This window comes from Ovis canadensis, chromosome Y, assembly GCF_042477335.2.
Source record: "Ovis canadensis isolate MfBH-ARS-UI-01 breed Bighorn chromosome Y, ARS-UI_OviCan_v2, whole genome shotgun sequence".
NCBI lineage: Eukaryota > Metazoa > Chordata > Mammalia > Artiodactyla > Bovidae > Ovis > Ovis canadensis.
In genome coordinates, this window is record NC_091271.1 from 8,377,280 (window position 1) to 8,389,921 (window position 12,642).

Sequence of the window (12,642 nt, forward strand, 5' to 3'; positions counted from 1 at the left end):
GGATCCTCTATGACCACCTCCCAGAGTAAAGGAAATAAAAGCAAAAATAAATGGGACCTAATTAAACTTAAAAGCTTTTGCACAACAAAGGAAACTATAAGCAAGGTGAAAAGACAGCCTTCAGGATGGGAGAAAATGATAGTGAATGAAACATCTGACAAATAATTAATCTCAATAATACACAAGCAGCTCATGCAGCTCAATCCCAGAAAAATAAATGACCCAATCAAAAAATGGGCCAAAGAACTAAACAGACATCTCTCTGAAGCAGATATACAGATGGCTAACAAATGCATGAAAGGTGCTCAACATAGCTCATTACCAGACAAACGCAAATTAAACCTACAATGTGGTACCATCTCACGTTGACCAGAATGCCTATCATCAAATAGTCTACAAACAATAAATGCTGGAGAGGATGCAGATAAAGGTAACTCTCTTATACTGTTGGTGGGAATGCACACTGGTACAGCCACAATGGAGAATAGTGTGGAGACTCCCTTAAAAACTGGAAATAGAACTGCAATATGACACAGCAATCCCACTGCTGGGCATACACACTGAGGAAACAAGAACAGAGAGAGACACATGTACCCCAATGTTCATCACAGCATAGTTTACAATAGCCAGGACATGGAAGCAACCTAGATGTCCATCAGCAGATGAATGGATAAGAAACCAGTGGTACATATACACAATGGAAAATTACTCAAGTATTAAAAGAACACATCTGAGTTAGTTCAAATGAGGTGGATAAAACTGGAGCCTATTATACAGTGAAGTCAGAAACAAAAACTCTGATACAATATAATACATATATACATGGAATTTAGAAAGATGGTAATGATGACCCTATATGCAAGACAGCAAGAGACACAGATATAAAGAACAGACCTTTAGACTCTGTGCAAGGTGAGGGTGGGATGATTTGAGAGAACAGCACTGAAACACGTATATTACCATATGTGAATTAGATCACCAGTCCAGGTTAGATGCATGAAAGGGGCACTCAAATCCAGTGCAGTGGGGCAAACCCTGAAGGATGGGATGGGGAGAGAGGTTCAGGATGGGGGGACACATGTATAACCATGACTTATTCTTGTCGATGTATGGCAAAAATCACTACAACATTGTAAAGTGGTTAGCTTCCAATTACGATAAATAAATAAATTAAATTTTAAAAGTATAGTAAAAATTTTACTAAAGTGAATCTATTTTTAAGCAAATAAAAAAGTAGCAAAAAAAAAAAAAAGGGGGGGGGGGCAACAGAACCAGATCAAAATGCCAACATCTGTTGGAACATAGCAAAAGCAAGAAAATTTCAAAAAAAACGTCATCTTCTGCTTCACTGACCAGGCTAAACCCTTTGACTCTGTGGATCCCAATTGTAGAAAATTCTTTTTTAGAAAGAGATGTGAATACCAGACCACTTTACCTGTCTCCTGAAAAACCTGTATGCCTGACAAGAAACAACAGTGAGAACCAGACATGGGACAACTGACTGGCTCAAAACTGGGTAGTTTGTCAAGGTTGTGTACTGTCACTCTGCTTACTTAACATATATACAGAGTACACCATGTGAAATGCCAGGATGGATGAAACAGAAGTTGGCATTAAGACTGCAGGGAAAAGTATCCATCTTCTCAGACATGCAGATGACACAACTCTTAACAGCAAAAGTGAGTCACTGAGTCATGTCTGATTCTTTGCAACCCCATGGACTATACAGTCCACAGAATTCTCTAGGCCAAAATACTGGAGTGGGTAGCCAAGCCCGGGATCAATTCTAGGTCTCCCACCTTGCAGGTGGACTCTTCACCAGCTAAGCCACAAAGGAAGCCGAAGAATACTGGAGTGGGTAGCCCATCCCTTTCTCCAGCAGCTCTTCCCAACCCAGAAGATCTAACAGCAGAAAACAAATAGCAGAAGACCAGTAGCAGAAAATGGACTAAAGAGCAGCCCCCTAATGAAAATGAAAGGGGAGAGTGAAAAAGCCTTCAAAAAACATTCAAAAAAAGATCATGGCACCTGGTCCCATCATTTCTTGGAAAATAGATCGGGGTTGGGTGAGGTAGCAGATGGAGAGTTGGACCATACAGGACTGAGCAGCAAAAATTTATGCTTTCCAACTGTGGTGCTATCTTAAGACTGCAAGGCGATCAAACCAGTCAATCCTAAGGAAATCAGTCCTGATTATTCATTCAGCACTGATGCTGAAGTTCCAATACTTTGGCCCTCTGATGTGAAGAGCCGACTCAGTGGAAGAGATCCTGATGGTGGGAAAGATTGAGGGCAGGAGAAGTAGGCAACAGTAGATGAGCTGTTTGGGTTGTATCATCAACTCAATGGACATATTTGACTTAATTCTGGAAGGTAATTGAAAGGATCGTAAGCCTAGTGTGCCACAAGTCCATGGAGTCACAGAGTTGGACATGACTGATTATACAACATGCTTCTAAGTAATGCTGATACTAGACATCTTGGCTGGCAGTTCAAAAATAACTTCTGAAATAGTGTATCTTTTAAGATATCAACTGGTTGTAGACTTTAATTTCAGATAATACAGCTATAAATTATCTGGGAAGTAGGGATCTGAAAAGCAAAACTCGCTCAGTTGTGTCCAACTCTTTGCAACCCCATGGACTACACAGTCCATGGACTTCTCCAGGCCAGAATACTTCAGTTGGTAAGCTGTTCCTTTCTCCCAGGGAACCAGTACAGGTCTCCTGCATTGCAGGTGGTTTCTTTACCAGTTGATCTACTAGGAAAGCAAAAGAACACTGGAGTGGGTAATCTCATCAGGTATTACTTATAAAGGCTGTATGTGTGTCTGTGTACATGGTCAGTTCTGTACAACTCTGGGACCCTCCAAACTGTAGCCAGCCAGGGCCTCTGTCCGAGTGGTTCTCTAAGCAAGAAGAGTCTTCTCCACTGGCCAGTGGATTCCTTACCTCGGAACCACCTGGGATGCCCATTTATAAAGTAGTGTATTATAAATAAGTTATTCAGTTGCCACGGTCTCATCTGACTTATGACAAAGTAACATTCACCATTTCAATAATTTTTAACTCAAATTTAAATTATTTATGGTTTGAGCTATCAGACAAATACATGTTCCTGTAAAGTGGAAGAACTTCAAGATCCTTATTTTCAAAATCAAAGACTTTTGAAACAAAATAGAGGTGATGGTTGCAGAGCACTGTTTATGAATTAAAGGCCAACTGTACACTTTAAGTGACTTAGGGACATCCCCAGTGGTCCAGTGGCTAGGACTCTGCACTCCCAATGTGGGGGCCTAGGTTCCATCCCTAGGCAGGGAACTAGATCTCACATGACCCAACTAACAAACAGTAGAGCCGAATAAGTAAATAAAAATAAATATTTAAAAAAAAAAACCCTGACACATATTGGGTCAATTTTATCTCAATAAAAATCTGAATGTCCCAATCATTTTTTCAAATTTCCCTTAACTGTGACACCATAAAATTATTATGTTTTCATGTGCTAGCTAATTCCAATGTGATGGTATTAGTAGGTGGGGCCTTTAGGACCCAATTTGGTCATGAGGATATAGCCCTCACAAGTGAAAATATGCCCTTCTTCGTATCTCCCTCACTCTACTATCATGTGAAGACATAAACAGAAAATGGCGGTCTGTGAAGGAGCAGTCACTGTATGTCTTGACCTTGAACTCCACAGCCTCTGTAACTGTGAGAAATACTTATCCGTTGTTCATGAGCTAACCACTCTATGGTATTCCACAACAGCATTCTGAATGGACTAAGACAATTCCTGATAATTTAAGAGTCTAGCTTCTAACTTTACCATGACAATAACCCATTCTGTCAGTGTTTATAACGCACCTCCAAACTGGGCACAAAAGGATAACTCAAGGACAGGTTCTTTGCTATGAATATAGTAATCATCACCACTGATTCTTGTGCTCTCATACTGAAATGAACTTTAAGTGCTCTAAAACAATTTTATACACGGGAAACCTCAGAATTTGGAAACATTGAAAAAATGAATCTTTTCCAAAAAAGAAAAAAAAATTCAAAGATATGATAATTAACAGGATTCAACAATCAACTACTGTAAAGTATTACCTGCAAAATCACAGGAAACATTTCTAACCAAGTCAAAAAAGGAAGGGCAACTAAGTATTCTGAACATATTCCACTGCTACACAGAGAATTTAAAAATCCAGAAAAAACAGTCCACTGTTTTATGTTTATTAGATTTAACAAAATTGTATTTTTTTTTTCCCCTTAAAGAAGTATTACTTTGTACTGGTAACAGACTAAACACTGATTATCAGGAAAATAAGTCTGATTTTTATTTTTTCCTGTTACTCTTAAGTACACATTTATAATAGTGTCACATTTCTCTGTATGAATTTCTTATTAAGTATTTTACAATGTACAGAGGAAGGAACATACAATATTTAACAGGTTATTTCAACAAATAACTTATGTTTTCTAAAAACTGGTACCTCTTTAAAACATTACACTGAAACATACTTTTTTTTAGCTTTGCTAATCAGTTGTTTTAAGGATTGAAACAACTTCAACTAATATCAGCACGTAACAGTAAGTACAATTTAATTTTTTCTTTATGAAGGGAAATATTTCACCATATTTACTTGACCAAATCCTTAAATACCTTTTGAAGGTTTCAATATTGTGCTTTAAAACAACTGTGACTCCAGAATATATGAGAAATATGTAAAGTTCTGTGTTCTTTATCTTTCAGTGTATTCTTTAAAATATAAATAGCTATTTATCTGTATTAATTTTACAGAATGTTCTAAAATTCATAAATGTAAACTTTCATTAAACATTTTCTGTTACTTAAGGGATTAACAAATTCAGGGAGATTTAAAAGATTCTTACACACAGAAACAATTTTCCAGAACAGGACAAGAGATGGATACTAAAACATGTGGATACTAAAACAGGTGGGGACATACATGGAGGCCAAGAAGGCAGAGGTTCCAAAATCCATCCTGTGACTGTGGCTGGCATTGTTTAAATTCCTATGTACCTAAAGCACTTGATTTAGAATGAGAATAAATTAACCTAGCCTTGAGTGGCTGTCAATAAGCCCAAACAATTTGATTTCTAACCCTATTAATATAACTTTTGAACATGAATAGTAATGGCACACAGAAAGGCAGAAGGTGAAACTTTCACAGGCGTAGAAGAAAGCACCATATGATGAAGTTGTAAGGTACTTATCCTAAGGAAAAAAAAACATTTCTAATCTCCCCCAGTGTGCTAGTGTATATATGCCAGTAGCTAATTTAAGCACTAACACACTAAAAAGAGTTTAACTGTGGTATAAAATTTGTATTAACATAACCAAATTGTAACTAACTGTTTGAATTCATTTTATATGTTAAAATGTCAACCCCTGTCAAGTTATTTTGCAGTAATCTTCAGTATATAGATCTACTTTTGTTACTCTACCTTCTTATTCGCTGAGATGACAGTTTCTTTAAAAGCTTCTCAGTCAGAACTGAGAGACAAATGTCTTGATACTTGATACTCCATTAGCTTTTCAGAAATTTTTTAAGGTATAAAAGATGAAGCTGTTAAGTAAGCATTCTATCTAGACATTACTTTCCTTTTCCAATTACCAAAGATGGTTATCGTAACTTTTTACAATAACTAGTGTCATTTCCTCCTCCCCCCACCAATTCTTCAGCTAAATTTTAACCTCTGAATTACAAGCTGGGGAAAACACTCCTTCATATACCCTGAATCTTCCAGGTTATAGTACCTTTAATTCTCCCCATTATAGACTTAAAATTTGGGATTGGGTGCGGACGTACATAAAGCAAGCAACAAAAAGGTACACATAAAATTTGGGGGTACCTTACACATGCAGTTGTGCAATCTATGAGCCACATACATCTCTAAAACAATTTCAATTTAGTTCAAAGTATAATCTGCAGAACACAACCAGTCCAAAACAAAGGAGTATAGACAAAAGAATTAAAAAACAGGAAAAACAAAACCTTTCAATATGACTTTCTAAAAGCATGCTATGCTGGCAAAAAAAACCCCACAACACTACAAAGAGGGTAAAACATAGCACACTTTTTCTGTTAAACAGGATGAAAATTAAACACAAACCTAGCCAATATTCTATATTTAGCAAATGAAGAGTTTCAACTGGGAAGTTTCATGGTCATGTGGCCTGAAAGTGTTAAGCCAGACAAGGAAATGACTTTTGTGCTGTAATTTAGACCTGACAGTAAAATCTGTCATTGACATTAGCAGATGTTTCTGTTTAATGCTAAAATTTATATGGGGAAAATGAGAGAATGATTACTTTTAGAGTTACCAATACTATGTTTTTTTAAATCTTTACACGGTCTTAGAAGAGTACCATATAGGTGAATAAAAAAAGAGTAAAACTTTTAAGACTGAAAAATTCAATGTAGACTCAGAGATTATTAAAAACAAAATTTTGGTTGCTACTCTTCCTCATTTAAAATGAAGAGGATGCAAAACACTATGTAGAGTACTCTACACAGTAAAATGAAAAGTTAAGAAGAAATAATCCTATCTGTACACAGTATAAATCAATATACAGTACTGTATATGAACAAGACTGACTAGCTTTAACATGAAATTTCTGCTTTCAAGGCCAGTATCCCTACAAAGACTGTAGAAGTATTGCTGTTAGGGCAGGCCAACTTCTTTATGATGTCGCGTTATGTGCTGGTTCTTTTCTGAAGGTCTTCGGAACCCTTTCTTGCAGTACTCACAACGATGAGGATAGTCTTTCGTATGAATGGAAATAACATGCCGTTTAAAGCCTGAGGCATCTGTAGTGCTATATTCACAGTACTCACACTGATACACTTTTCTGCCACTGTGTGTCTTCATATGCTTTTTAAGCTCATTCTGTTGCCTAAATCCCTTTTTACATCTCTTACACCTAAATGGAAGATCTTTCGTGTGAACTGAGAGAATATGGCGACTTAGAACAAACGGATCTGCAATCTTAAAGTCACAATGTCTACACTGGTGCATTTTTTTACCCTTGTGGGCAGCCACATGCTTCTTGAGTTCTGATGGCCTGTGAAAGCCTTTATCACACATGTCACACTTATGAGGGTAGTCCTTTGTGTGAACTGAAATTATGTGACGTTTCAAATCGCTAGAGTTTGAACTCTTGTGGTCACAATGCAAGCACTGGTGTGTTTTGCTTTCTTGGTGGATAAGAGCATGTTGCTGAACCTCTTTGGTATCTGAGAAAGTCAGAAGACAAATGTCACACTTGAAAGACATTTCTTTACTATGCTTAGTTTTCACATGCGTTTTCAAATTAGAAGAGTCTGCAGACCTATATTCGCAGTACTGGCATTGGTACGGTTTCTCTCCAGTATGGATTCGCATGTGCTTTCTAAGCTCTGATGGGTGACGAAAACCTTTACCACACTCTACACATATATGAGGAAAGTTCTTGCTGTGGACTGCCAAAAGGTGGCGATTTAATAACCCTTGTTCAGCTGTCTCATACTCACAGAATTTACATTTATGCATTTTGCTGGCTCCTTTTTCCTTATGCACCATTTTGTGAGTGAACAAAGCCCCAGCATGGGAGAAATGCTTCCCACATTCATCACATTCGATGGCCTTCTCTGCCTTGCTGGTAAGCTTGTGGCTCTCCAGGTGATTGTGTAAACTTATCTTCTTATTGGTAGTGTAATCACAATCAGTACAGCGGTACTTCTTTTTGGTAAGGTGTTCAGGATGGTTTTTCATGTGCCTTTTCAAAAAACCTCTCGACTTAAATTTTTTCCCACAAATCATACAAGGATAGACAGTCAAGGGATGTCCATCAGGACCAATAATTATTGCTAAGAAAGGAGAAGAAAGGAGCATGAGTGATCAAATGAAGTTCAGTTGTCGTCTCTTCAAGCATATAAAGTGAGTTCTGAACACATTTACAAGCACTCTTTCTTATATATTACACTTTTCAACAAAAAACATAGTTAGCATAGTAATAAAGTGAATTTGGTCCAGAAAACTCAAAATGACTGTACCAATTAAAATATAATTAAAATATAATAAAAACCCAATTAAAATACATGAAGCAGCAAAAATTGAAAGCCATACTTGCTTAGATATCTGGGGAAAACATTCATAAAGCTCAACCATTTTGGTTTTGTCAACTGTCAAATTTATATTGACAGTAAGCTACAATCATAGCCATAAAAAATTCTAATGTGTAAATCACTAGACAAGCAATACAGGAAAGAAATATATTCAATTAACAGCTGTAGTATTTGTCCTGCTCCTCTGTGAATGTGCCTGCTTCATGCTGACACAAAACGACTTAAAATTTTTTCATTTAAAGTTAACCAACATAACATTTTAGTGATTTACTTGCATTTCCAATAAAGTAACCTGATAGTTTGCAATGTTTTCCCTGAATTACATTCTGATTCAAAACTATTTTTATGAAAGGAAATCATTCATGAATATCACTTAATTCTTAAAAACTGTATTTTCAAAATTCAGTGCATGTATTCTAGCACCTAAAATGCCATCACAACACCTTTACAGAATATATACTGGAATTTCTTCTGAGAGCTCGCAAAGCATGCTGTGCTGTGGAACTCATGTGCCCTCACCTGTTTGGTACTGCCTGGAATCAGGTCTTCTCCTTTTCTTTGGCTTTTGTTTAGCCAGTCTGCCAAGTCCAGCAGACTCATCTATGTGCAAGAGAGCACTTGCAGTGCCATTCCGATTTTCAATTCCATCAGAATTATTACCTAACAATGTGCATTAAAAAACAAAATTATACAGTATTATAAATTATAAAGAATTAGGGACTCTTTATTAATGACAACAATGTAAAGCCATGATACTCATGAATGAGAGAAATTCCCTATCTAGGTATAAACATTGGGCATATTTGCATAACATGAAAGAAAATGCCTAGCTTCCAAATATAGCATCATTTTCCCCCATTAACTCTCATTCTCATTCAAACAAATTACATACTAAAGATGAAAAATACGGGTCTGAAAATCTACATGCATGTATGCTCAGCCATGTCTGACTCTTTGAGACCCCACAGACTGTAGCCCACAAGACTCCTCTGTCCATGGTATTTCCCACACAAGAATACTGGAGTGGGAAGCCATGCCCTCCTCCAGGGTATCTTCCCAACCAAAGGATCAAACCCAGGCCTCCTTCACTGGCAGATGGATTCTTTACCACTGAGCCACCTGGGATGCCCTCTGGGAAGTCTTCATACTTCTTAGAAAACATAAGCATAAAGAAAGTTCCTATTAAAGTTAAAGACAAATGATAGACTATCATTTTTCTCAGTTTTTACTTAAATCAGTTCATTAGTATTCATATTTCTGAAACCTATGACAATGAAACCTATTTTTTTATTCTGAAATCATGTTCAAGAACCATACAATCCTAAAGCTGCAATGTGACTTACCATAAGCTGCTGCCCATGCTATTGGCATGAAGGTTTTGATTTCACTGTCATCCATTTCCTGTTCATGAACAGTGGTAGCAGCTGCTGCAGCAACAGCAGCATCTTCCTCTCCTACAATCACTTCCATATAAACTTCATCTGCAATTTCAGCAACATCTGAGTACAAAATTAACAGAACCACTTTTTTGACCAAGTTTACAGATGAGATAGGAAAAATATTTTTATTTGAATTCTGTTAATAAACAGAAAGTTCAAGTGTTACATACTTAGAATATTACCTTCACATAGTAAATACACTATAAACATTTATTCAATGAATTATTTTCTTGGTTTCCACCATAATTTGTTTATAAAATGATATCTTGAGTAAACATCAAGAATCAATGATATTTTCTTTGTACTATGGCAGTACAATAATGTTTGCCATAGTACTACTTTTCTTCCTTCAAATAGTGGTACACTTTTAAAAATTTAAAGCATATAGAAACATAAAATGCTCTCCCACAAAAAGGCCACCTACTTACTTAAATCTTCATCTTCTTGTTGAGAGTCACTGACAGTCATATAAACCATCTTTTCCCTTGGCATACGAATACTGTTACTCTGATCAAGGAGTTCAACTCCATGATCATTCTCAGGCTCACTCTCCACAATGTCAACAGTCCCACCTATCAGGGAAGATGACAATTCCAAGTATTTATGTGAAAAGTTCATTTCTTCCTGTTTCATCTTAATAAGTAATTAGCTCCTTCAATACTTCTGTATATTAATACAATAAAAACCTGTTTTAAAAGTTATCTTCAGAAACAATTACAAGTATTTCCAGTCTAAAACACCCTAAATTAATTAGGTTAAAGTGTTTGATGGGGATCTCCCCATGTTTAGCAGAGGAAAAGAATCTCTCTCCCCCTGCAGGAGAGGCAGGAGATGCAGGTTTGAGCCCTGGGTTGGGAAGACACCCTGGGGAGAGAAATGGCAACCCACTCCAGTATTCTTGGCCTAGAAATCCCCTGGACAGAGAGCTGGACACAAGTGAGCACAAAGCACACATAATGTGCTCAAGGTTTCTCCTTACCTAAGTCATCCTCTCCAGGGTCAGCTTTAAAAATATACACCTTGATGACTTCAGGGCAAGTGCCATCCACCTTACAAGGATCAATTTCCGACTCTCTGTCTATGGTCATACCAGCAGAACAGTCCTGTTCCATTTTGCCATCATCATCCACTAAAAAGGCAGGAAAGACATAACTTACTAACCGCAGAAACTTAAATATTATCATTTTCAAAAATTCTTTTTTTCCAAATATAATCTCTAAATTGATTCATGTAAAACTCAATGATTCTACCTAGAAAGTAGATGATTCAATGAATAAATCTTGAAAGTTTCCTAAAATTTTGAAAATTCTGCAAGCTATTAAGGTAAAATACTTCAAAGTAAAATGCTGGCAATTCAGGAAACCAACACAAGTGATGAAATAAAATATTTTACCTTTAGATACACATATCAGTAAGGTTAAAAGCATTTTATAATCTCAAAGATATTGTGGAAAATGTCCTACTAGAAAAATCAGCAAGTAACAGCCTTAATATAAAGATTTTTATTGGTGTTACCTCATGTTTACTACTCCTGAGTACAGTCTGGTTTTATCAGTTTGTATTAGAATTATATGTATTTTTTAAAAATCAGAATGTTTTTCAAAAAAGCACACTGCACTGGTCAGTATAAACATCAAACTGTTTCACACAGAACTATATACTCACCGACATGGTATGTACATGCATATAATACATACAAACACACATACTTGAGTTTTGTAAAAAGTGGTAAGTCTGGGTCACTGCTTGAGAATGCAGTAAATCCATACTTCAACATACTCCTATAAACCCTAAAGAAGGTTAGGTGTTTTGCAAAAAAGAGAAACAACTCTTTCCTATATACTGACACTCACATGGTTTCCAATATTAGAGACTTGAATACAAAGAACAAATACATCCTATTTTGAACTTTATAACAGAAGAAAAAAATATGTGGCAGCATTATGCTTAAGATTTGAGAACTTAAAAATCTTTCAAAGAAACATATTCAGAATAAAATTAATATGAAAAATATAATTCCCAAATCATGTAACCTTTCATGCATTGCTGTCTGTGGCACAAAAGAAACTCTGGCAAAGACTGATAAAAACCAAGCCAGTAAAATTCAATTCATCATCAACATGTGCATTAAGCAAAGACTAAAGGAGTCTTCTCTGCTTTGGCCACTAACTCGTCTATCTTGTACAACTGCACAGAGAAACAGAACCAAAGCCTAGAAAAAGAATGTGATAATGCTAATAACATACCTAACATTTATTAAGTGATTATCTATCCAATCACTGAATATTTACCTGGGAGATTTTAAAGCATTTTTAAAATTTTGAAGGAGAGGAAAGATGTTTGTGCAAGTCGAATGACTTATCTGAGGTCATACAGCTAATGATCTAAACAAAGCACGTGTGCTCAGTTCAGCTCAGTTGCTCAATGTGTCCAACTCTCTGCGACCCCATGAATCACAACACGCCAGGCCTCCCTGTCCATCACCAACTCCTGGAGTTCACTCAGACTCACGACCATCAAGTCAGTGATGCCATCCAGCCATCTCATCCTCTGTCGTCCCCTTCTCCTCCTGCCCCCAATCCCTCCCAGCATTTAAGTCTTTTCCAATGAGTCAGTTCTTCGCATGAGGTGGCCAAAGTACTGGAGTTTCAGCTTTAGCATCATTCCTTCCAAAGAAATCCCAGGGCTGATCTCCTTCAGAATGGACTGGCTGGATCTCCCTACAGTCCAAGGGACTCTCAAGAAAGAGTCTCCTCCAACACCACAGTTCAAACGCATCAATTCTTCGGCGCTCAGCCTTCTTCACAGTCCAACTCTCAATTCCACACATGACCACAGGAAAAACCACACCCTTGACTAGACAGACCTTAGTCGGCAATGTCTTTGCTTTTGAATATGCTATCTAGGTTGTCATAACTTTTCTTCCAAGGAGTAAGTGTCTTTTAATTTCATGGCTGCAATCACCATCTGCAGTGATTCTGGAGCCCCCCAAAATAAAGTCTGACACTGTTTCCACATCTGTTTCCCACGAAATAATGGGACCAGATGCCATGATCTTCGTTTTCTGAATGT

The 12,642-nt window shown here is 36.9% G+C and overlaps 1 protein-coding gene across 9 annotated transcripts in view; it reads right to left on the reverse strand.

The window, feature by feature from the left end:
* Nucleotides 1-12,642, reverse strand: part of LOC138431431 (zinc finger Y-chromosomal protein) — a 125,917-nt gene that overhangs the window by 40,844 nt on the left and 72,431 nt on the right. For 8 of the 9 annotated variants that reach the window (XM_069573580.1, XM_069573581.1, XM_069573588.1 and 5 more), the window contains 5 exons: nucleotides 10,550-10,699; nucleotides 9,999-10,142; nucleotides 9,475-9,630; nucleotides 8,651-8,791; nucleotides 4,312-7,873 (listed from right to left, as the gene is read on the reverse strand). In XM_069573580.1, the coding sequence (XP_069429681.1) occupies nucleotides 6,690-7,873; nucleotides 8,651-8,791; nucleotides 9,475-9,630; nucleotides 9,999-10,142; nucleotides 10,550-10,699 (1,775 nt within the window). In that variant the 3' untranslated portion in view covers nucleotides 4,312-6,689. Of the gene's footprint in view, nucleotides 1-4,311; nucleotides 7,874-8,650; nucleotides 8,792-9,474; nucleotides 9,631-9,998; nucleotides 10,143-10,549; nucleotides 10,700-12,642 lie in introns of those variants that run through there. The other variant, XM_070289556.1, reaches the window with a different exon arrangement.